Source organism: Rutilus rutilus (genome assembly GCF_951802725.1).
Source record: "Rutilus rutilus genome assembly, chromosome: 2".
NCBI classification, from domain to species: domain Eukaryota; kingdom Metazoa; phylum Chordata; class Actinopteri; order Cypriniformes; family Leuciscidae; genus Rutilus; species Rutilus rutilus.
The window spans coordinates 22447533-22474175 of record NC_140210.1 but is presented as its reverse complement, the minus strand read 5'-3'; the positions used below and the strand labels follow the sequence as shown (position 1 = coordinate 22474175).

The 26643-nt window shown below is 35.7% G+C and overlaps 2 protein-coding genes across 3 annotated transcripts in view; one reads left to right on the top strand and one right to left on the bottom strand.

Moving 5' to 3' along the window:
• The first annotated feature begins 911 nt into the window (after nucleotides 1–911).
• Nucleotides 912–8822, top strand: LOC311281720 (sorting nexin-8-like). The gene is made up of 10 exons (XM_084394928.1): nucleotides 912–1056; nucleotides 1855–1975; nucleotides 2072–2208; nucleotides 2337–2417; nucleotides 5365–5525; nucleotides 6220–6349; nucleotides 6550–6618; nucleotides 6845–6976; nucleotides 8139–8288; nucleotides 8388–8822. The coding sequence occupies exons 1-10, from the start codon at nucleotides 919–921 to the stop codon at nucleotides 8523–8525; spliced, it is 1257 nt and encodes a 418-aa protein (XP_084251054.1). The 5' UTR covers nucleotides 912–918; the 3' UTR covers nucleotides 8526–8822.
• A 1878-nt stretch (nucleotides 8823–10700) lies between these two features.
• The window catches only part of grk4 (G protein-coupled receptor kinase 4), a 40542-nt gene continuing 24599 nt past the window's right edge, over nucleotides 10701–26643 (bottom strand). Inside the window, exons 9-16 of one of the 2 annotated variants that reach the window (XM_084394883.1) lie at nucleotides 24177–24367; nucleotides 18995–19032; nucleotides 17522–17611; nucleotides 17229–17437; nucleotides 15796–15933; nucleotides 15541–15678; nucleotides 14758–14938; nucleotides 10701–13386 (exon numbers count right to left, since the gene is read on the bottom strand). In XM_084394883.1, the coding sequence (XP_084251009.1) occupies nucleotides 14759–14938; nucleotides 15541–15678; nucleotides 15796–15933; nucleotides 17229–17437; nucleotides 17522–17611; nucleotides 18995–19032; nucleotides 24177–24367 (984 nt within the window). In that variant the 3' untranslated portion in view covers nucleotides 10701–13386; nucleotide 14758. The remainder of the gene's footprint in view (nucleotides 13387–14757; nucleotides 14939–15540; nucleotides 15679–15795; nucleotides 15934–17228; nucleotides 17438–17521; nucleotides 17612–18994; nucleotides 19033–24176; nucleotides 24368–26643) is intronic. The other variant, XM_084394884.1, reaches the window with a different exon arrangement.

The following is a 26643-nucleotide window of genomic DNA, read 5'->3' as shown; positions in this document are numbered from 1 at the left end:
CAAGAGGACTGTGCAGAACGGATTTCATGTCCAGACTTTGCAAGCACAGATTTTACAGGACGTTTCAGAGTGGTATGTTTTTTGTTATTTTCTTATACATTATAGATACGATGTTATCCACTATTGAATTGTGATATTTGTCGGAAAACTAAGGTAAATTTTCTTAAGGATCGGTGAACGTCTTGCAAAAGCGAGAGATTATAGAAGCAACAGAAAACAAACTGTTCTCAATCAAATGTGCCGCACACAGATAAACGTTTGGGTTTTAAAGTTCAGGAACAGTGTTTAAAATAAATTTTAATCACCCTAAGTTCGTCAGCCTCAGGAAGGTCAAACAAATAAATTTGGAAAATGTGGTGGAAAAAACAGTGTCTCTTTGACAGTCTTCTCTAATGCAGGCCTCGTCCCTTTTTTCGCGTTTTCCATGGTAATATTATTTAAATGAGGAACATTGTGACTTCATAAGATCCGGAAAAATAGTGTTGTAGCCATTCGTTGTACTTCTTGGAAAGTAGATTCTGTTAAATAAAATATCTTTGAGCTTTGTAACCTTGCAGATCTTTTTAATGCTCAAACAGCAACATTACATTACATTAGGAGATTGTATTTATATTTAAGATACCTGTGTTGAAACACAGAAATATTCATATTAAAATAGGGGAAATCTTGTTAAAATATGCTGAATGGCAATAAAACAAACATAAAAACAAAAAGCATTAGTGTTTTGCGTAAGTTAACGTTGGGCTAAAAAAGCATGCAAAAAAAGGCAATCTGGGTTGAACAATATGAACCTCAAGAAATTATGCCATTCAAATTTTCTACAGAGCTTTTCAACAATTTGACCCTCCTGGAAGTCACTAAATAATTTGCACACTGTTAATTGGACCTTTTATGCATTTGTTGTCAGGTGCAAAGAAAATGCATCTGGGTCAACAAAGCGCCCTGGTGGATGGGCTGTCACTAAAAGAGCTGGGGGACAGTGTGCTGGTGGAGATAGAGCCCCGAAGGAAAGGACTTCCCTTCCTCAAACATGTGGAGTACCGTATTGTTAGCAAGGTAAACTCAATTTTCTATATAGGCCTAGACACACACACACACACACACACACACACTAGAGCTGCACAATTCTGGATAAAATCAGTCACAATTTTTTTTTTTTTTTTTAAGAGATCACAATTCTCCCACGATTCTGAATAGACAACTAAACAAAATAACATGCAATTTACTAGGAGTTCTAAATGTTAATGTAAAAACAAAATGTTAATTGCTGCAGTCTATCTAAAAATATTTAATTAATTTGAATTAATCAATTATTTATTTAAAAAAAATCGGTTTGATTCAATGATTCAATGACTCACTCATACAGACTTCACTTGTTTCATTACTGGATGAATCAGCATTTTTTGAACAAATCTCTCGATTGAATAATTCAATGACAAATAAATGTTTTAACAGTCACTTGTCGCCACCTACTGGTGTTACAATGTAATTGATACAAACTTTATGTGAAACTTTAAAGGGTTAATTCACCTATATTAAAAAATATCCTGCTTCTTCCAAGCTTGATAATGGGAGTGAATGGTAACTTAGATTTTAAAGCCCAAAAATGCACATCCGTCCATCATAAAAGTAATCCACACGGCTCCAATGGGTTAATAAAGGCCTTCTGAAGCGCGTTGTGTTTTTTGTTAGAAAAATCCTTATTTATAACTTTATAAACTATGTTCCGGCCGAAGAGTGACCTCTGACTCTTCAGGAATAAGATCATGTGGGTGTTTAAACAATTTATCATGCAGCATAACACACACATATGGCCTATCCCTAAACAATATTAAACTATTCCATCTCTTTTAGTGTTTCCAGATCCCGGTTCAACGCAGATACAGTGATTTTGAGGTGTTCCACGGTCTGCTGCTGCAAAAGTTCATCTACAGGATGGTCCCGTCTCTGCCCCCAAAGCGTATCCTTAAAGGAGGTGAGATTTTCAACTAATTGTCCTCAATTGAGTGTGCTCCTACCTATAATGCCACTAAAACTCAAAAAAATTTCTGTCTCTCCTATTAATTCTCAGTTTTGAACTCAGTATCAGACCGAGAGTTTAACGATAGTCGCCGCCGTGGTCTACAAAGGTTCATGACTTTGGTGATCAGACATCCAGTCCTAGCAGGAGATGAGTTGGTCAACATCTTTCTGTCAGTAAGCAGCGCAGTAAGTCCTGCAAACCACCAGATGGCAGTCAAACTAATTCATCTTAGGAGGAATAGTTTGATCAAACATTTGTTCCAAAAGTTTAATAAAAACTTGTTTATCAGGTTTCATCCTTCTTTATGTTACAGGATGTTCTAAACAAGATGCGTGATGCATATAAAAAGACAGGGGACGAGTTTCTGACCTCCCAAATAGCGTTGCATGGCAAGGTGGGTAAAAAATAACAAAGACATGAAAAAAAAATTTTATATTCCATGTAAATATCATGGTTTTGGTATACAGTGTTGGGTAAGTTACTCTAAAAAGTAATGAATTGCTTGCTACTAACTAGCATCTTCAAAGGTGTATTTAGAAGACTCTCTCTAAAAAGTATTGTATTACTTATTACTTTCTAAATCCCATTTCAACCTCAACCAGTTCTAATTCTTTCAAATAAATAATATAAAATTGCATAAATTATTCTTGAACTTACCAAAGTATTTAAAGGGGGGAACATACATTTTAACATTAGACTTTACATTTTGATGTTAAATTGTTTTATACAGAATTGTCTATACAATATTTAATGCAATTACATCAGTAACATGTAGGCTATGTTCTGTTTTCTCTGTTCTGGTTTGCCTGTGTGCCCTTGTTGTTAATGAATCCTACACAACTGTTCTGTTGACTGAACACTATAGACTGAACATGTAATAGTATGTATGTATGTGCATGACGTCATTGTTTTCAGAGATATGCGTTTTTGTTGTTTAAACTTCTTGCACTTTGAAACCCATTTTCAAAAGTTTGCGTTTTTAGTCACCCAAAACTCTGTTATCCTATAAACGACAAAACGCATAAAAAGTTTACCATTTTTAGTTGAAAACGGTGTCGTGCAAAGAGTTTCCTCAGTTAATTTGTCCGGTATTGACGATCTGGGCCACATCTGGCACATGTGGATTCAACGTGTACCAGATGTGGGCTATGGCAAGCCGTTTTAGCTTAAATTGTACCCAGCATTATATGGCAAGCCGTTTTAGCTCGGGCCAGGCCTCTGTCTCATGCCAGCAGATAATCCATGAATGGTGAATAAAACAATCCATGCTGATTTTCCATCGGGTATCCCAATAATATCCGAAGCGAATTCCAAGGAAAGTTCTTCTTCTTTCTTTAATCAGTGGACAGGTTTTTTACTTGTTGTAGTGGCCGTTTGTCAACAAACAAAAGAAAATTATACTTAAATCAAACTTCAAACGACAACTTCTATAGCACCCTGGGCAGGTGATGTACGCAGGCAAGAAATGAGTCCAATTCCAGGCTGATTCAGAGTTGTGGCTGGTTTATTTTTTCCAACTGAGCAAACAATACAGCATCTCTCGCGCTGGTAAAAAACCATATGCCCATCACCCAGGTGCTACAGGCCACCTCCTACTTCCTACCTATATTTACCTTTACCTGTGCCCACTACTGCCCTCAGGTGTCTAAATCAAACATTATAATTATAATTATTAAACTAACCAAAAATAAAAACTAAACATATAAACAAACAAACAAAAAAAAATTACCAAAATATATATTACTAATGTAAGCAAAATCATAATAGTAAACAAATTAATTAACAAAATTACCACTACTGAAAGCAAACTAATGTAGCTCCAACAGTTACTAATAATAATTGAATTAGAGAGCTCTCTAATTGTAATTCTTACTAGTAACAATTCAATTGTAGAGCTCTCTAACTGGAATTCTTACCAGTAACAATTCAATTGTAGAGCTCCGTAATTAAAAATGAATGGAAGTCAATGGAGACATATGACTAGTAAAAATTCATTTGTAGAGCTTTCTAATTGTAATTTTTACTAGTAATAATTGAATAAGAGAGCTCTCTAATTGTAATTGCTACTAGTAAGAATTGAATTGTAGAGCTCTTGAATTCTTACTAGTAAAAATGCAATTACGACGAGTAATTGTACGCTGGGTACAATTTAAGTTAAAGGGACTATGTGTAGCTTTTTAGGTATTTTATTATCTAAAATCAATATTTTTATTAATAAATATGCCCTCAATGGTGTACAAATACCTACGCCAATGCACAGACTAATCCTCGTAAACGAAGAATTTATTATCTTTATATACATGGGACGGGTAGGTCCACGGAGGCTTCCATGTAGTTCCGCCATCTTGAAAAACTATAATAGCAGAGAGGGACAAAAAGTAATAGGCCAACGCGTTTCCACAACGCGTTTTCGTTCAGAACCAGCGTCACGTGACTGAAGCCAGCAGAAGCGGAGGAGCAGAGCAGTGAGAGGCGCTTGTCACTGCCGCGGAAAGTTTAAAAGGATGCACTGCACGGTTATTTATACACCGTTCATTCATACATATGCTGAGTCACAGGATGAGTCCTCGTCGTCGAAAAAGTCCAAAATAGACCGTAAAAGGAAACGTGACCGGAGATTACAAAAACAAGGGTTAATGTCGGGATTGCTAATGCAGGAGAAAGCTTTCAAAAGAGACCCTGAAGTTGCCTGCTTTCTTCTCGACAGGTAAGTCAATGTTACGGTCTTAATTACAAGCTTTTTTTTCATTGCTTGGTTGTGTACTTTATTATATAGACAGTAGAACATTTATAGTTAAAAGTTAAACAGGCTCGAATAGCAGCTATTGAGTAAAGTAACGTTAGAGAAGGCTCTGATGATGATGATATCTAACAATGCACGTACTTCAAAAAATATAACGAGTAAAGAAGGCATTACTACTAATTACCATAGTTAATGTTTTTCACAGTCAGTAATTCATACTGTAACATTCTTTTTTTCATTGTTTCAAGTTTCAGTTTGTTTTAAATAACAAACCTGTTCACCCGAAGAAAAACTCGAAGTGCTATTATAAGACATCCTGTCATAGCTTTTTGGTACATAACGGCAACCGTAGATGCAACGCGCATTTGAAAAAGTGAGGCGCTGGATAGCATTATTCGTTTGAATGCAAAATACAATTTCACCACTAGATGGGAGAAATTCCTACACACAGTCCCTTTAAAACGGCTTGCCATAGTGGGCCGGATCTGGGCCGACACTATGTTGATGTCTGGGACATTGGTATCAAAGAACACTGTACGTATCACAGTACTTCTTGAAAGAGAAATTAACACACAAAATAAATATTGTCATTTTTAAGGTGAACCTACCTGAGGACATGCAGAGCCAGGCTGCTGCTAATCGAGAGGTCATTGCAAGTATCCACAGCAGTTTCAATAAACTCAGAGATGTAGCTGAGCGGATGGCTCAGCGCTCAAGAGAAAACTCAACGGATCTGCTCATGTTTGGAAAAGACCTGAGGTAAACCAATTCATCATTATCCATCATCCATCCATATTTCTAATTTTAATAGAAATATATATAAAAAAAAAAGAAGTTTATAATCAAGATAATGAATGTATGTGATAGAATATAAAATATAATATCATAAAATATCTAAAATCTGTATGTAGCTAAATTGTGCAATTGTACAACTTGATATTAATGTTAACATTAAATTATTAATTATTTAATATTTAAAAGTGTTCCTTTAAACCAAGTGCATGGTTTGGTTTCTAACACTTATAGAATGATAAATAGTAAATGATTATGATGTTATTTTAGTATCATTAATATCATATTATTGTATTAATATACAGTCATATTATAGTTAATATTTTGATTAATTTTTTTTATTTTAATAAGTTAAAGTGATTTTTATGTCATTTTGTAAAGTAATTTGATGTAGTTTTTATTAATTTTTAGTTATTTTAGTACTTCAAGTTAAATCAAATGAAAATAAGTAATTTTGCCTTGGCAACTAGTTTTAAATAAAAAAAAAAGTGTAAAATGTTTATAGTTTATTTTATTTCAATGAATGGTTATTTTATTTAAAGTAACGGAAACGTCATTAATGGTTTTAGTTTTATTTAACGATAATAACCCTGATAAGTAATATTGAAAATATGAAAGTCTGTGTGGACAAGTCAGAGGTTATTACTTGATTCTTCAACAGTGAACTGGGCTCGGACACACCAGACCTGCCAGTGAACGCTACAATGAGCAAAGCATGGAAAACACAGAGGAAGTCACTCGTAGAGCTGTCAGGAGAATTTGGTCTTCTCGCAGACAAAGCTGCTCACCAGGTATTAAAACAGATCATTATTGAGCATTAGTCTAATCACAAACACCACTACAAAAATGACGCAGATCACTGATCTGCACTGAACAAAAGTGTTATTATAATATACACCCACGATATTATGACTCTCGCTACAGTTTCTTCAGTTTGCTTTGGTTGAACAGAAATTAAACTGAATATTTCCAACCCCTTTTAATACTCCAGGGCAGCAGAGAAGAGGATGAAGTGGTGGAGAAACTGAACCTTCTCCTCGAACAGCTGCGGTCGTATAAAGTGAGTTCTGTCTGTAGAAAACTTTTCATATCAATTTGTGCCACAAAATAGTATGGATGTTAAAGGGGCATATGCAGCTAGTATAAGATGGAGTTTGTTAAATCAATATCTGTTAAATCAATTTAAATTTAAATCAATATCTGTGAATGGATGGTCATTTTACAATTCAACTGTAACGACATTCCGATGTTAATATATTTACATGTGTATGTGTGTGTGTGTATAGGACTTGTGTGATCGGCATGACAGCGGTGTGTTATTAGAGCATCAGAGAGCGTTAGAAAAGCGCAGCGGGCCTGTGGCTACACACTTAAAATACCAGAGCAACACTGAGCAGCCAGAGTCTCGACTCGCACAGGTAACACATACAGTATTGCACCACCAACATATACAGTACAAACTACTTAACCAAACTGAGGTATACAGGTCTCCTATTGCCATAGTAAAATTACATTGTTCACAACAAAAACATTACAGTAATTCAGCAGGGTTCACACATTTACAGCCTGGGAATATTAGGAGAAAATAAAATCTGGCATGGAGAATGGAATTGAAATTTCTATATTAAATATCCATTTTAAATATTAATGTGCACATAAGGGTACAGTAAAACTTGCTCACAATCCATAATGATGTCTGACTTGTGAGCAAATTGTTCTTGGTCCTTGTTGGTTCTTTAGAATGAATCACTCAAAACGGCTCATGAGTCAGTCCAAAAGATTCATTAGGGGTGATTCACACACAACAAACTTTGCTTTTTTGCAACAACAAAAAAGGCGGAATGGAATTGCGGAGTGGAATGTAAAAAAGCAAGGTATAAATATGTGTTTTAAAAAAAGTACAACTCCTTGAGCAATGGACAAAATCAAGTCCCGTTCTACTTTTTTTTTCTTATTCAAGAAGCTGTTTTTCTCGGATTTACATCGCAATATAGTCCTGGGTAATGTTAATATATGTAATCTAGATTACATAATCAGATACCAAAAATTTAATACTTGTAATTAGATTATTACTTTTCAAAATACTCATAAAACTTTGTTATTGACAACATGATTACTTAATATTTACAAAATGGCAGGATGATTCTCCTTAATCCTCCTCCTTTTTATCTTAAATTTTTTTTTCTTTCTCAAAACTTTCTCAAAAACAGCACAAACAAGTCAAATATTTAATCTTTTTTAGTTTGTGTTTTATTTTCTAATTATTTCTTATAATTTAACTGATATTGTGATATTGCTTTTATACAATAGTTTTATACAAACATGACATTAATCTTGAGTAACTTAAATTTTACACAAAATTCTTCCAATTGCTTTGTCCACTTTTGCTCTGCCAATGGAAAAAGATCAAACAAAGTCAAAGCAGGATCAACTGAGCGTCGAGCACACATAGTGAATCATCGTTTGAACGAAACGAGTGAATGATTCACTTTGTTGCCTAGTGGCATAACAATGTAACCTGCAGAAAAAATCCACAGCACTGACAGGTGAACTAAACACTATAATTCTGTCTTCCTACAGCAGGAAAACACGATTATCACCATGGAGATGAGGAGCTACTTCTCCCTTTTGTGTCTGCATCAAGAAACCCAGATGGTCTTCACCCATCTGCCCCTTGTAACTTCAATACTGGGGACATTTGTCCACTCACAAATACAAGGGCACAAAGAGGTACATTTCCAATGACACAACAACTCTATTACTTCAACTGATTATTTTAGCAGTTCAACACTATTTACACTGTGTGAACTGTGCATTTTCATTCCTCAGATGGGTGATGTGTGGGGTGAACTTCATCCGAAACTGAAGGATCTGTTAGAGAGCGCTAATGAACCCTCGTCTTGCTCCTCTTCTCAAACACACACCTCCAGAGGACAGAAGACCTGCGCTGTCATTGGCCCTGCATAACCAGTCCAGGACAGTAAATATGAGGGAAACTCCCAGCCTTTTCTCGAAAAACCCAAGAACTCAGTATACTGCTTCATGCAACGTGTTTCCTTTCTCTTGACTGTACATACTTTAATACTTATCTTCATTACTTTTCCAAATATGTAAATACAGAAAACACAGTGGCCCTAAAACATATTTGAACACTTAAGGTCACATAAATTGTCATTAGAGACAAAATATAAAACTGTCTGCTAACCAAATGTGCTATCAAAAGTAACTTTATTTTTGTTAACCATTTATAATAATGTTCACTGTAAAAAAAAAAAAAAAGTATCATTGATCATTAGGTCATGGCAACATATGGTTTTACATTACTTAAGATCATAAAAATAATTTAAGCAATTTCAACTTTTTTAGAGTTATGAGATTCAATTATTTTTTATGGAAATATAATTTAAGTTGAAATGAAAGCACAAATTTGTTTATACTTAAAAAATGTAAGGCAGCAACTGAACTTAAGTTTTTAAGTTGAATTGGTGAATTTGTTTTACTTTTGGTTTGAAATTTTGTTATCTGAAGGAATGTCAAACATTTTTAATTGCGCCTTAAGTATCCAAATACTTTTTGAGGCCACTATATAATCAGAGAATATAGAAAATATTTATTGAATTTTTTTTTTTTAAACACTTTTTGAGACTAAGATGATGTCTTTACTTTTGACTTTTTCATTGAATTCCCAATTTCCCTTTTTCTTTTAATACTTGAACCACATGTTTGATGCAGTACGGGGTTACACATTCAAATAAATAATCCCACATCTTCCAAAACCTGCTCATCTCATATTTTTTTCAGGTAACCCAACATAATATTTCATTTAGGCAGGAACTTACATAATATTCAAAGATTACATGTGTTGTCCATAAGATAAGGCCACATTTTGAGTATGGATGAAAAGGTTAATCAGAAACTGCCCTTTGCAGAAATTCAAAGAAAGACTTAACGTTATTCTGGAAAAATATTTTTTAAGCAAGACCAGCTGATGTAATGTCGAGAAAGCACCTGTCCTCGAAAAACGACCCACAGCCATCAGCAGTGTTGGGGGGTAATGCATTACAAATAACTTCAGTTATGTAATCAGATTACTTTTTAAGGTAACAAGTAACACATTACTTTTACATTTACAACAAAACAAGTTACATTTTCAATTATGTAACGCAATTTACTTTGCTTTCCCATTTATTGATCTCTACTGTACAGGCATTCAATTGCATATCCTTCAGCCTGAGGCATATTCATTTCAAACAAGCAAGCCCAGCCCAGTGGAGAAAAAGTAATGCAAAAGGTAACTAAGTAATGCAATTAGTTACTTTATTAGGGAGTAATGCAATATTGTAACGCATTACTTTTAAAAGTAACTTTCCCCAACACTGACCATCACACACAAAGGACAAGACCGATACGTTTTTTTTTACAAATGGCAGAGTATCATTTAATAATTCCAGATGTCAGGTATGGTACAGCACAGGAAGTCTATTGTCATTGTTTTGATCTGACATTTTCACACCAGGCAGTTAGCATGAAATTTAAGCTTGCAGCTAGTAGATGCTTTGTCAACTAAAGCATTTATGCTAAAAGGTATCAGTGAATAAATTGATGATTTTTGAAAAATATCTAAAATATTTCAAATATAAGTCAATCCAGTCAATTGCACTGGATTACTCTCCACCAAAAAGAGATAAACAAAACAGTGTAAGAGAATTTGCTAAAAATAATGAGAAGAAACAGGTTAAGATGAAATCATGTCATGTTCATCATTTTTACCAGTGGTGTTAATCTGAACAGTCTCTACAGTTATGTTTGTGTGTACATTAGATTCAGTCTTTACATTTTGAACCTCCTGTCTAAAAATTAAACTCTTTAGACACACATTATAGTCTCTAAACTTAGCAGGGTGCCAAACACATCAAATACACAGAAATTGGCCTGTTTGGTTCAGCCACAAAATGTTTAGTTAATTTCTTATTGAATTATTTTTCAATATTATTATTATTATTATTATAATATATATAGAATATTGTAATCAATTATCACATGGGGGAAAAGGCAGTGTAATCTTCACAAGTTAAATCAAACTTGCATTTTAATAACAAGAGTTTGCAAGAGACAAGTTTTTACAAGAGAATGAAAAGTACATTTTAATGGCCATATGTCAACTCATAATTTTATTGTCAACTAAAGTGAGTGCTCTTCCTCTCGTGAAATCAGTAGAACATGCACACATATGGGAATGACAGAAGTTTAAGAGTTTAAGTTCACAGCTTTGCAAAAGGGACCATAAAGATCCTCATAAAGAGAGAAACAAATATGGGCAATGGTGCAAGGTAAAACAATGGTTCCTGTTTGAGGTTTACTGTCAGTGCTGAATTATGTTGTAGCCCTGCCCAAGACTTTACGCTATTGGTTGAGACATGGTTGGGATTCTCCAACAATCAGAGCAGTGCCAGATACGGAATCAACGTACGGATGGTTTATTTTGTCTGAGTATGCATGTTAAGATGGGGAAGGAGAAAATATTTTCAAGATAAAAAAAATGACACAAAATACAATGTCGTATATAAAGACATTTTGGGGGAAATAGTAAGAATAAAGGCTTTTTCTCTACATATTTAAGTATAATGTATTCGTGACTAATTCCCATCTCTGAATTGTGATATATGCCATATGCATACAAAAAGTTCAACTAAATAATAAACAATGAGCAACAAAGACATGTGCACGTGTATGATAAACAAATTGCACAGTTCTGATAGTGCACACTCATTAGTTACATTAAATGATTATCAGTAACCGATCGATCAATACTCCTTTTGGAATATTAACTGAACCTATGACACCTAAGGCAAAATCAACAGCTCATTTAAGAGCCGTCATTTGAGCAAATTTAAAGATGAAGCTTATTTAGGTATTTTACATTGGCCTGGTTAAAACCACTGTAAAGATACCTGATGGCACTAAAGGTAACAATGAGAACGGAGGCAGAAAGCTGAACTGAATGGAGATTCGCAAACAGTCAAACAAAATTGATTAATCTGTCAATATTTGGCTAATTTTGAGATTATCAGTACCAGCCACTTGCTATCATTCCCTTGTTTCAGGTCCAAATTCTAACAACATAATAATAAACATTTCCTATTTTCAATGGTATGTGGATTTTGAGTAAATATAGTGTAATATGCCATCATTAAGTCATTTATGTATATATCCACATTACATCAGCCACCCTGCTTTCCAGATATCGACACAAGTTATCTGCCACTGACTGAAAAACCCATTTCAGTTGAAAATTGCTTAACATGCCCAACTGTATCCCTGTCGTCTGAAAGCTATGTGGAGGTCACAGTATTTAACATACACAGAGCAGTTTAGAAACAAGAAAAAAATGTGGGTTTATGTCTTGTTTATGCACATGGCCAAAACAGGAATTAATCACCTGATGCACAGAGATACAAAATGATTACTTGTTTCATGCAGTTCATAACATCTGCATGAATTCAATGAATAGCATGGGGGAATTATCATGACTAGTGATTGACTGATGTTTATAACGATCAGGCTAATTAATCCTCCAATATTTGGTCATTTTGAGGCTATTGGCACTAGCTATTTGGCACACTGTTTATCATGAACATAAATGTTAAAGGTATAGCGGAGGATTTTTTACTTCCGGGTGGATCACCTATACTATTGGTCCTCCTAATTGTCAATCATTCTGGTGAATCAATCAAACTTATTCAAAAAGTGGAGAGGGCGGGTCTTACCTAAAATTCGGAAAGATCCTCCACTATACCTTTAATTCCTTGTGTCAGTAAAAATCCATTGACAGATTTGTCCAAGATCTGTGCCCATTTCGTGTTTAAAAAAACAAACAATACAATGGATTCAAAAGTCCGAGGAGACAAAAGAAACATTGCTTAGCAAAAAAACATGTAAAACAAAGAAAAGTTATTACATAAAACTGATATGAAATATCTTGTTAAAGCACAAGAGACTCGTCATTCTAAAATCATCAGGTTTTACACAAACATGTGGAGTTCATGCAGATTGAGTGCTTCAACAATAAGCAATAAGTTGCTTGCTGCAGTTCACTTAATGGCCACCGGTGTCGCTAATAACAAAGGTTTCTGAATTCTACATATAGCCCCTTTTAAGATGATAATTTGAAATTAAAAAGTTGAATTGAATTAGAAATATGTAAGTATGTTACTTGGTGTTCTCGGACTTTTGGACCCCATACGTAGGCTATACCATCTACATCTACATTCGACCATCAGCCACCTTGCTTTCTAGATCGGCAATCAGAAAACCCCCATTCCATTGACCACTAGAAAAGATACGATGAATAGATAATTTGTACTGCTCTTTTAACTTGGTTTATCTTACCCCACTGTGCAAAACAAGTGCACCAAATCTGTTCAGCCATCTAACATACAAACAAAGGCTGTGCTAACAGGATGTTAGCATTAAAAAATAAAAGTGAGTGTTTAAATTGTGCTTAAAAAGAAATACACATTTCATATTCAGTACAGATGAAAAATAATAACAATAAAAACATTATATATGCATTCAAGTGGTATTTCTATGGCTTTTTGTACAATACAACCTTTAGTGAAAATATACATCTACACATAATTCAAGTACAAATGTACAAAATTCTTTAAACTCATACCCTTTTCTTTAATTATGATACAGTTTAATACAGTTCATAAATACAGTTGAACATTCATACGTTTAGCATTCTGATTGGCAGCTGATGGGAAGTGGGAGTGGTTTTAAGTCAAGATGGCTCCTCCTCCTCATTGCTAGCACTCCTAAAACAAACCTGTAAATGATGAAGAACACAGTGACAATATATCAAATGCAGTGAAGCTTAAACACACTAACATGGCAAACATTAGTGTTTCTGATGGTCACAGTCAAAAAAGATGAATTGTCTATTTCCAACAGTATACGGATGCATGACGCACCGCTCACACTGAAGTCACTTTCACATCAAGCAGCTTTCTCTTTCTCATTATACTTATTACCAACTTGAACCCATTGCGAAATCTGCGTGGGGAAATCTTTCACCCATAAGCAACTGTGGATTCCTATCGAAATGACTGAATTTCACCTGTGAAAATTTGCTGCACAACGGTAAATCTGATCACAAACCCACACCATTATTATGTATGAAATGTGTTAATCTGCAAAGTGACTGACATAATAAGGCTAAACATAATGATGAACCAAAAATTTATGTTTGGGGGACCAAATATAGTTTTTATTGAAATAATTTACCAAAACAACCTACATGTACTGATAAATTACTTATTACATGTGATTACTTGCATACTTCTTGGCCACTTTTGAAGATTTTTTGTATAAATTTAGCAACATATTACCCAAATTAACCAAGAATCAATGCGTTAATCTTATATCAGCCTTATTATGTAATTTCTCTCCATTATGAATTTTAATTTCAGACCAATTTTGAATCACTTTAGAAATGTCTTGCCATCTAATGCAAAAAGTGCAGTTGTAATCACTAGATTGCTTTCAGGTTTCATTAGTTTGTCATTTGCATTGAGTGTGTAATCATGTCATAACATCTCTTACTTTGTATTTTAACTTTTTGTTAAATGTATTTTAGAAGACCACAAATGATTTATATTGTTTTTCTGATATATTTTATTACTGGAGAGCAAATTATTTGTAACCAATGATCGTTTTTTCAACTCACTACACAGTTAAAAGTTTGAACTGGATTCATCTGTTATTTAACCAACAAAACTTTGCTATAAGTGGTAAACCACATAAATTCAAATTTCTAGTCATTTACTTTGAGGTTTGCATTACTCTGGTTAGAGTTAGTCAGAGTAAACACACACAGATAGTCTGGAATTTCATATTGCAGGGCTTAAAGTCAACATGAAATCAATATATATACATGTATTATATGTATATATTATACATATATAATATTACATGTTGTACTGTGTGTATATATATATATATATACACACAAAGTACAACATGTAAACCAAAATAAATACATTCAGCCCTGTAGTATGAACATAGAGACAGAAATGAGAAGTTTGGCCCTGCAGAGATGGTTTTACTATTCAAGATCATAAGTGTCAAACAAAAATGTTTTAGCAAAAAAACTAAAGATGAAGGTGGGAAAGTCTGTTTGGAAAGAGCCAGAAAATACCTCAAGCCCCACCCCCTCTGACCACAGCGGGCGGCACGCTAGAACTTGCCTCTCGTCGGAATAACCGGTAGAAGAATCCTCGCTTGGGCGGTGGATTTGGCCTGTTTACATCCAGATCAGAACACAGTGCTCCATCCATCTCGAACACATTAATCTCCTTAAAGCATTCCATCTCAATCATCTGAAACATGGACACACACACACTCGTACTACTGTACACACTTAAAACGTTCCACGCCAGTCCTCTATTTCACATCCTGGCTGCGTTTCCATCTAGGATTTTCAATAATTCAATGGTCTATCTTGAATTTCTCGAAGGAAATTTTATTGCTCAGAAGTTACTTTTTTATTGACTTAATGGAGTTGTCTCATTTAACTTTATATCAGATGTTTCGCCTAAATATCCTAAGAAGACATGAAAGAAATGACACAATTAACTACATACTGTTCTTATGCTGTTCTTTTGAACTTTCTATTCATCAAAGAATAAAAGATACAAAAAATGTATCACGGATTCCACAAAGATATTTTTCAACACTGATAACAATAAGAAATGTTTCTTGAGCACCAAATCAGCATTTTAGAAAATGATTTCTGAAGGATCATGTGACACTGAAGACTGGAGTAATGATGCTGAAAATTCAGTTTTGCCATCACAGGAATAAATTACATTAAATACATTAAAATAGATCATTTAATTTCACCAAGTTACTTTTTTTTTTTTTTTTTTTTTTATAAAATAAGCATTATAAAAAAAATTCAACATTGACCAGAGTGCTGTACCTCATTTTGCCATGGGATGGAGACACTTCCTGTTACAAACTTGTGGTAGAAGTCATCATCTGTAGGGTCCAGATTTACACCTTTGACAGTAGAAAACTGCTCTATGTCCAGAACATCCTTGCAGTACACCGCACGTGGCTAAAAAAAAATTAGCAGATGTGACAAACATTCACCTGGAAATCCTATATGTTTAGTCTAATAGGTACTCATGAGTCAAGCAGATAAAAACATGAAAACAGCCAATCAATAACTCACATCAGGACAGAACGGTGGGTCTAGCATGTTGGCTTCCAATCGCTTGAAATTGATGTTGCGGAAAATGGGATGCAGTTTGACTTCGGCCGCTCCATTACCTCGACACCCCAACCGCTCCTTTGGATCTTTACATAACAACTGTGGAGCCCAGGAAAAGAGAGGGAAAGTGCTGTCAGAAACAGGAACTGAGTCAGGGAGGGAAAGAAGTAAGGCTGACACAGAAGAGGAGAAATCCCAGTGGAAGTAAAACTGACCTTGAGGTCACAGTCTTCCATGACACCGTGAGAGAGGACTAAACAACACTCACTCCTCCACTACTACGCATGAACTCTTTGACAACTAAAACAAAATAACATGTAATGTACTAGAGGTTCTGGCAAAATTATAATTGCTGTATTCTATTTTAAATGTTTAATGAATCTGAATGAATTATTTAAAATAATTGGTTTGAATGAATGATTTAATGACTCGCTCATAAATACTTCACTTGTTTCATTAGGTACTGGATGAATCAGCGTTTTTGAACAAATCTCTTGAATAAATGATTCACTGACAAATACATTTTTAACGGTCACTTGTCGCCACCTACTGAAAATGATGTAATCGATACAATCGTTATTTGAAGCGCCATCTTACTTTAAAAAGGTGATTTGCTCTATTTTGCTCTAAAACATGTTAATTGAAAAAAAGATGAAATAGAATAAAAATAAAAATATTAGATGAAAAAAAATCTAACTTGGCAACTAACTGAAATAAAATAAGTTGAAGTACTAAAATGATTAAACCTGAAATAAAAATAAATGATAGCTAAATAGATATATTAAAAAATTAAAATGACAAAAGAACCTAAACTAAAATAAAAACTGATATATAAAAAAAACTAAAACAATTCATAATAAATACTATAATAGTAGGCTATATAAATAATACAAAAATTACACTGATGTGGTGTAGTCAAGCAAAATAACATTTCCCTTGCACCAATACATGTGAACGTATACTTCTCAATCATTATTTTCAAAAAAGTAAAAAAAAATACTACTAATATATTTTAACATAACTACTTATTACTGATAAATAAATAATAATAAAAATAAATTAATAAATAAAATAAAATGAAATAATAAGTAAAAAAATACAAAAAATATGAATAAAGAAATAAATAAACAGAAATAAATTAAAAACATTTTAATCAGAAGAGATGCATTTGTGCATTGCATTTTTATGTATATTTCTATAAACTAATACATTCGTACAAAATATGATCATGTCATTGACCCCAATACCAATTTATGTTGACAATGGTTTAGTTGACACGCTCCCAACTTACTGTGGCTTTGTTCATTTGTTCCCATCTCATGACTATGATCATTCTAATATGACTTTAACGCAGCAACAGCACCAAAAAAACCTAAAGAGCATTAAGTGTTCACCTGTCGGCAAATGTCTTTAGCTTCTTCAGCGAACTTTTCAGTGTATTCTTCCTGGTCCTCACATACACGACGGTCCACCTCCTCTCTCTTCACTCGCTCTTTGCGGCGACGGAAAGGAGACTGACCCTGAATCATTTCGTATATTAGGCATCCCAAACCCCACCAGTCGGGACAGAAGGTGTAGCTCTCATTCTGAATGACCTCTGGTGCTAAAAACACATACGGAGAAGAATGAGGTCAAACACTCTATGACAAGCACCGATGAAGAGATCCGGAATGCGTTTGGCTCTTACCCATGTATCCCACCGTGCCAACACGCCCTCGTATCGTCTCACCCTCTGGAATTTGCACGGCCAGTCCCAGATCAGAAATACGGATGTGCCCTGAAGAACAGCATCTCGTTAAAGATTACCTATTATACTTTTTTACATTTTCAACTTTCTTTGGTGTGTAATGTTGCTCAAAGGTCTGCAAAGCACAAAGTCCACTCCAAATGGAGTTTGTGAAAGGGCTTTATAAGTCCTGCAGTTTTTTCATTCCTATCATGCCCAAACATGACATGCTTCAAAACGGCTACAGGTAAAAACAATGTTCTCCTTAGAGGTAAATACTCTAATTAAAGAAGCTTAACAAGAAAAACGAGGTTTTTACATTTTCTGAAGAAAACGCAAGTAGTGTTTGTGCAAAATGCGTCACCAGAATGCAAGAGTGTTCTGGGAGAATGGCAAGACATTGCTATGTGGTTGCTAGGGCGTTCTGGGTGGCAAATGTTTAAAGAGACTACCCTCAAGGGAAGATAAACAGGAGAAAAAAAACATAACAAAAACAGACCTTAAAGGGGTCCTATTACGGCCTTTTACCAAGTCTTGATTTAGTTTTTGAAGTGTTCTAGAATATGATTTCATGCTCGATCGTTAAAAAAAACACATTATTTTTCACATATTTTACATTATTACAGCACCTCTATCTCCAGTCTGGCTCGAACACTCGAGATGTAATGTCCCGCCCCTCCATAACGGCGAGTTCTTCTCAAGTGTAAATATTAATGATGGCGTCAATTTCAAACCAATCTGAGCCAGATTCAGACCCTGACAATGTTAACGAACAAGAGGACTGTGCAGAACGGATTTCATGTCCAGACTTTGCAAGCACAGATTTTACAGGACGTTTCAGAGTGGTATGTTTTTTGTTATTTTCTTATACATTATAGATACGATGTTATCCACTATTGAATTGTGATATTTGTCGGAAAACTAAGGTAAATTTTCTTAAGGATCGGTGAACGTCTTGCAAAAGCGAGAGATTATAGAAGCAACAGAAAACAAACTGTTCTCAATCAAATGTGCCGCACACAGATAAACGTTTGGGTTTTAAAGTTCAGGAACAGTGTTTAAAATAAATTTTAATCACCCTAAGTTCGTCAGCCTCAGGAAGGTCAAACAAATAAATTTGGAAAATGTGGTGGAAAAAACAGTGTCTCTTTGACAGTCTTCTCTAATGCAGGCCTCGTCCCTTTTTTCGCGTTTTCCATGGTAATATTATTTAAATGAGGAACATTGTGACTTCATAAGATCCGGAAAAATAGTGTTGTAGCCATTCGTTGTACTTCTTGGAAAGTAGATTCTGTTAAATAAAATATCTTTGAGCTTTGTAACCTTGCAGATCTTTTTAATGCTCAAACAGCAACATTACATACTAACTAAAGTTGAAAAAGTGGAAAAGTAGGACCCCTTTAATATGCAGTGGTAAAAATAAAAATGGCTTACCACGGTCATCTAGGAGAATATTCTCAGGTTTCAAGTCTCTGCAAAAATAGAGAAAATAAATAATTTTAGAGAGCAGAATTCTAATAACTATACAAAACAAAAGTTTGGGGTCAGTAAGATATTATTGAAACAAGTCTCTTATGCTCACCAAGACTGCATTTATTTAATAGAAAATATAGTAATATATACACTCACCTAAAGGATTATTAGGAACACCATACTAATACTGTGTTTGACCCCCTTTCGCCTTCAGAACTGCCTTAATTCTACGTGGCATTGATTCAACAAGGTGCTGAAAGCATACTTTAGAAATGTTGGCCCATATTGATAGGATAGCATCTTGCAGTTGATGGAGATTTGTGGGATGCACATCCAGGGCACGAAGCTCCCGTTCCACCACATCCCAAAGATGCTCTATTGGGTTGAGATCTGGTGACTGTGGGGGCCATTTTAGTACAGTGAACTCACTGTCATGTTCAAGAAACCAATTTGAAATGATTCGAGCTTTGTGACATGGTGCATTATCCTGCTGGAAGTAGCCATCAGAGGATGGGTACATGGTGGTCATAAAGGGATGGACATGGTCAGAAACAATGCTCAGGTAGGCTGTGGCATTTAAACGATGCCCAATTGGCACTAAGGGGCCTAAAGTGTGCCAAGAAAACATCCCCCACACCATTACACCACCATGCATACCTCGGTTGTAACGAGTGGTTATTTCAGTCAAAGTTGCTCTTCTATCAGCTTGAATCAGTCGGCCCATTCTCCTCTGACCTCTAGCATCAACAAGGCATTTTCGCCCACAGGACTGCCGCATACTGGATGTTTTTCCCTTTTCACACCATTCTTTGTATACCCTAGAAATGGTTGTGCGTGAAAATCCCAGTAACTGAGCAGATTGTGAAATACTCAGACCGGCCCGTCTGGCACCAACAACCATGCCACGCTCAAAATTGCTTAAATCACCTTTCTTTCCCATTCTGACATTCAGTTTGGAGTTCAGGAGATTGTCTTGACCAGGACCACACCCCTAAATGCATTGAAGCAACTGCCATGTGATTATAATTAATAATAATTTGTTACATTTATATAGCGCTTTTTCTGAGACCTCAAAGCGCTTTACATAGATGGGGGAATCTCCTCAACCACCACCAATGTGCAGCATCCACTTGGATGATGCGACGGCAGCCATATTGCGCCAGAACGCCCACCACACACCAGCTTACTGGTAGAGAGGAGACAGTGATGAAGCCAATCAGTATATGGGGATGATTAGGAGGCCATGATGGACAGAGGCCAAGGGGCAAATTTGGCCAGGATGCCGGGGTTACACCCCTACTCTTTTTCGAAGGACATCCTGGGATTTTTAATGACCACAGAGAGTCAGGACCTCGGTTTAACGTCTCATCCGAAGGACGGTGCTCTTTTGGCAGTATAGTGTCCCCGTCACTATACTGGGGCATTAGGACCCACACAGACCACAGGGTGAGCACCCCCTGCTGGCCTCACTAACACCTCTTCCAGCAGCAACCTGGTTTTTCTCAGGAGGTCTCCCATCCAGGTACTAACCAGGCTCAGCCCTGCTTAGCTTCAGTGGGCAACCAGTCTTGGGCTACAGGGTGATATAATTGGTTGATTAGATAATTGCATTAATGAGAAACTGAACAGGTGTTCCTAATAATCCTTTAGGTGAGTGTATTATATTATTATTACAATAAAAAAAAGGTTTTCAATTGTAATATATTTTTTAAAATGTAATTTATTCCTGTGATGGCAAAGCTGAATTTTCAGCATCATTACTCCAGTCTTTAGCCAGCAAAACCAGGACAACAGCCTCCGGTAACACCAGAGCAACAGCCCCTCTCACCAGACATGTTATTCCTCTCTCCAGCTTCCCCGCTTCTGAGCTTCTCCGAGAAATTGGAGGAAATGGTGTATGCTGGAACTAAACTATCCCACTCTTTTGCTGCAAGCCCCCAGATATCAACCAACAAAGCCTGCGGGCTCAGCTCGCCCTCCCCCTCCTCCTGTGAGAGCTCTTCGGCCTCTGCCACAACGCCAGGACCCACACCCTCCTTCATCTGCTCTAGGTGAAGCAAAAGCAACTGATACTAGCTCTCAGTGATATGTGTCGGGTCCCCACTATGATAACAGTAACTTTCTCAAATGTTTACAGAATAAGCAGGAACCCAGTGTTCCTGCATCTTTCTCTTTTTCTGTTCTATTACATGATAGAAAGTCTAAGGTCTTCTCATGCCGTACGTCAAACCTATCTAATCTGCTGCCTGTTACATATCTAAATGACTTAATAACCACAAACAACCTAGATTTTATGTTTCTAAATGAAACTTGGCTAGAAGACAGTTGCAGTGCAACAGTCCTCAATGAAACAGCCCCTCCTAACTTTACTTTTATAAGTGTCTGCAGAGCGGGTAGGAGAGGTGGGGGTGTAGCTGCTCTATTTAAAGATGTCTATCAATGTAAGCATGTATCATTTGGGAATTACCCGTCTTTCGAATATCTGGGCATTGTGTTAAAAGGTGCTCCACACACTTTACTTATCATTATTTACAGGCCTCCAAAATACTCTCCAGCCTTTGCTGAGGACTTAATAGAATTGTTATCAACAATTTCCTCGGTTGAACTGTTTTGCTATTGTTACTGTTTTACTTATCAGTAAGGGTCTAAACATTTCATTGATTGTTATTAAGGATGTAGCACTGTCAGATCATTTCTGTATTTTCTTTGATATATTGATCTCTCCTACTATTGAAGCTAGATCTGTGTCTGTCAAGAAGAGATGCTTAAATGAGAACACTAGTGTGCTATTTATGAAGGCCATATCTTTGACACCAGGCATATCTGCGGACTCTGTTGATTCTCTCCTTGAGTCCTTTAACTCAAAAGTACAGAGTGTAATTGATGATATTGCTCCTGTGAAAGTCAGGAAGAAGAGTGGCAGACAAAAAGCACCATGGAGAAACTCAACAGCAGTGCAAAATATGAAAAGACAAAGCAGAAAAGCTGAGCGCATGTGGCGGAAGACAAAACTTGTAGTCCATTATAACATCTATAAAGACAGCCTTCATGCTTTCAATGTGGAAGTAGGCAAAGCTATACAGAATATCTTCTCAAATATTATAAACAGAAACATAAATAACACACGCACTCTTTCTGCTACTGTAGAGAGTCTAACAAACCCCCCAAGCCAGATTCCCAGTGAAATGCTCTCAGACAGCAAATGCTTACTTCTCGTAGAAAATTTATAATATCAGTAAGGCGATCAGCATATCCTCGTGTGGCCTCGTCAGACAGATCAGACCACATCCTCAGAAAGTTACTATGTCTGATTTCGGAGAAATTAATGCTAACATTTTTCAGCACCTTAAAACATCAACTTGCACCCTTGACACACTCCCCACCTTTTTCAAAAGTGTGTTAAACTGCTTAGAAGCAGATCTCCTAGAAGTGGTAAACTCCTCACTTCTCTCTTGAACTTTTCCAAAGTCCCTTAAAACTGCAGTTGTCACTGCAGTTTCTGGTACTACTCGACCTCAGTGCTGCATTTGACTCTGTCGATCACAACATACTTCTTGACAGAGAAAACTGGAAAACTGGGTCGGGCTTTCTGGGATAGTCCTAAAATGGTTCAGGTCATACTTAGGAGGGAGAGGTTATTATGTGAGTATAGGTGACCATAAGTCTGAATGGACATCCATGACATGCGGAGTCCCTCAAGGCTCAATTCTTGCGCCACTCCTGTTCAACCTGTACATGCTCCCACTGAGTCGAAAGAACCAAATTGCTAACCACAGCTATGCAGACGACACACAGATCTACTTAGCCCTATCGCCTAACGACTACAGCCCCATTGACTCACTGTGCCAATGTATTGATGAAGTCAACAGTTGGATGTGGCAAAACTTAAACAAAGACAAAACTCCTTGCGTTTGGAAACAAAGATGAAGTTCTCAAGGTGAACACATACCTTGACGCTAGGTGTCAAACAACATCATCTCAAAAATATTGTAAGAATTAGATGTAAGAATAAGAATTATAAAACTTGTTCATGCTTTCATCACCAGCAGGGTGGATTATTGTAATGGACTCCTCACTGGCCTTCCCAAAAAGACCATAAGTCAGTTGCAGCTCATATAACGCTGCTGCCAGGATTCTGAGCAGAACCAGAAAATATGAACATATCACACCAGTCCTCAGGTCCTTGCACTGGCATCCAGTTGCATTTAGAATTGATTTTAAGGTATTATTATTGGTATATAAATCACTTAATGGCCCAGGACCTCAATACATTGCATTATATTATGCTCACTAAATATAAACCTAATAGATCACTAAGTTTAGACCTAACAGTTCAGTTTAGAATCAAAAGAGGAATACAGTGCAATCAGTCGGACATAGAGTGGGTACAATTATAAAAAGAATTAAAAGAGTAATAAGATTATACATAAATAAACTTCTCATCTGGCAAAACACACATTTTGCACAGCTGCTTGTTTTACTGTGAGATTTTCCCATGTGGATTGTACTGTGTCTGTGGTGTTCTTTCGATGCACCCAAAAAATCTATTGGACGTCTCTAATAGACCTGATTTTTCCCTAAAATCGGACAGGAGGAGCTCTAGGACTGATTCACGGGGTAGCCTCTTCAGTCCGCACCCCAAAAAACCCATTTGTTCGGAAGCTCTAGGAATGGAATCAATCCAGACCGCATCCCACAGAACCTCGAGTTTAGGTCAAACTCACTACTCCACCACAGACCCGATAATAATCCTGCTCTATTTCTAGCACTGACCAGGTAATTCCATACGAACTGTCTCCTCAATCTGCCTGCTTTTAATAAAAGGCGTACAAAAAAAAGAAAGAAATTTGTTTAAATATTTTGCATAGAAAATGATGCCTGCGAAAATTTACGGAAAGTAAAACCTTACATGAATTTTGTTTTAAATATTCACAATTTAAATATATTCAAATCTCGCAGCCTAACATTGCTATGCCTGACCATTCAAAATTTGCTATATCTACCATGCAAAACACAAGGAAAAAAGTCTAAAAAAGTTATCACTAGACAGTATCTGTGGACTTTATCATGTATATGCTGGAATTTTTTTTGCAAAACGGATGTAAATATGTTAGAATGGGAGCGTTGAGAAAACTAAACACACCTGTAGACGATCCTCTCTCGATGCAGGTCCTCTAAGCCACAGCAGATCTCTGCTGCATAAAAGATGGCACGCTGTTCATCAAAACCAGAGTTTCCCATGTTATAGATATGAAACTTCAAGTCACCGCCATTCATTATAGTCAACACTAAACATAGAGCGTCCTTAGTCTCATATGCATATGCCAAACAAACCTAGGGGAAATAAAAGAGAGAAAAATAGGTGCATTGTTATCTATTCATAAAGAAAGGATACATAAAACTTTGAGGTGCAAGTGAAACAGACAAATGTAGCTCATGAGAATGTTTTCCAAGCACTTTCACATAAATCATCTGGGTGACTGGCACCTGTAATACTGCACATTTCAAAACTCCACAAGGTTATGCCAGTATAAACTATAAATTGACACTCAGGAAATATAATACAGTATACACTTAAACCATTAAAGGATCTTGATTATTGCTTTTTATCTTTAGGATTTTTTAAATACTAGTATAGAGATTAATAGAGACATTTCAATGGTCAGAGAATCAAAGAAAAACTAGATTTTTATATTTTCTGAAGAAAAAGAGACGTATGCCCATATAAAGTTGCTATGCAGTTGCTAGGGTGTTTTGTGAAGTCATTACGACATTAGTATGTGCTTTTATTTGTGATTTCAGATTGTTTTTAAAGAAGTCTTATGCTCACCAAGGCTTAATTTTTTTATTTATCATAAAATCCATTAAAAACAGTAATATTGTGATATAATCAGCATATTAGAGTGATTTCTGTGACACTGAAGACTGGAGTGATGATTTCTGAAAATTCAGCTTTGCATCACAGGATTAAATTACATTTGAAAATATATTAGTATAGAAAGCAGTTACGGTATTTAAAATTGTAATGATATTTCACAATATTACTGTTTTTACTGAACAAATAAATGCAGCCTTGGTGAACATACAATACTTTTTTCAGAAACCTTTAAAAATCGTTTTTATTAAAAAAATTTTTTATGGTATTCTATGTAAAAAAATTTACACCTGTTTTATCGTCTTCTAGGCAAAACTAATGGCATAGAAACGTGACCGCACACCTCTACTCAACAAACCATACAATTTGAGGTAGCATTCATTTTCTATAGCACGGAACAGGACTAGCAACTAAGTTTAAAATGTAGGATTAAGGGTTTCGAAAAATCCCAAGTTGCAGTAATAATGGTGATGTTTGACTTAGCAAGCCTGTCTAGAAGGGCTACATCTGTTGCAGTGAATTATCATTTTACATCAGCACGTCCTCTGTGATCTGTTGAGTGACGTGTGAGGAAAACCACTGTAGAAGTTGAAAACCGCTGTTTTAAGGAGGGGTTCTCATATCTCAGCGGTTACACCCAACGTTGTGGGTGGTTAGGTTTCAAAAGTAGTCAGATGCGGGAATGGGCTGTGAATTAAGAGCAACAAGCTGATGTTACTGTGAAAACCTGCTGCTCAACGAGACCACAAGGACAATCAAATGACCCTTCATCATTACATGAAACATAACCCCAATGGGAGCATGTCTGAATGGTTACAAACTACAATGTAAAGCAATCTGCTCATTTATCATGTAAATAGTGCTGATTTTAAATCTGAAATAAATAAATGACTCCTCAAATACTCCAATAACATCAAAAATACATCTCTTTGTCTATTACACTACAATTTTTTACAAATGATAATACCATAGGATCCGTTGTACACTGGTATTACCAACTACTTTGGACTACCATGTAAATAATGTACCATGTATATCAACACCATGACACTACCATAACTGTACAATGGTACTGCCACACACTATATAAATATTAAAGCACCGGCAACCTGTGAGAAGTGCCGATATGCAAGAAAAAGTGAAGGTACGCTAAATAATAAAATACAGAAGTGCCGGTACCGGCCCACTTCGAGCACTGTAAATATATATATATGATACATATATAAATTATGCATTAAATTGACCAGAAATTAAAATTAAGACATTTATTATGTTACAACATAATACAAAATTGTTTATCGTTAGTTCATGTTAATTAATGTTGTTAACTAATGTTAACAAATTAATCCTTATTGTAAAGTTTTACCCATTTATACATAATTTTCATAATATTATAAATAACAATATTGACTGTTTTTACTGTATTTTTGATCAAATATATACCAAAACAATTCTGTACAATATATAAAATAACTACATGAATATTGATCTATATATTATTCATAAATAGTAATCAGTAGTCTTACTGCTTAAAGTGTACCAATTAATAGCAGGGTGACGCAGTCAGAGAAACAGTGAATAGAATAAAAGCTGTTTCCCATCACACACAGCTCATGTTAGTCACGGCATTATGTCACTTTATACTTTTGGAGTTTACTTGTCGTCCCCAACTTTTAAACATGAGTCTGTTTATACATACTGAATTAACTCTGGGGCTGGAGAGAGAGAGAGAGAG

Excerpts from the sequence above, each read along its gene's own strand:
- LOC311281720 (XM_084394928.1), top strand. The coding sequence starts at position 919 with ATGCATCTGGGTCAACAAAGCGCCCTGGTGGATGGGCTGTCACTAAAA. Across the intron at positions 1,976-2,071 it reads AAAGCGTATCCTTAAAGGAG|TTTTGAACTCAGTATCAGAC; the intron begins GTGAGATTTTCA and ends ATTAATTCTCAG. Across the intron at positions 6,619-6,844 it reads AACAGCTGCGGTCGTATAAA|GACTTGTGTGATCGGCATGA; the intron begins GTGAGTTCTGTC and ends GTGTGTGTATAG.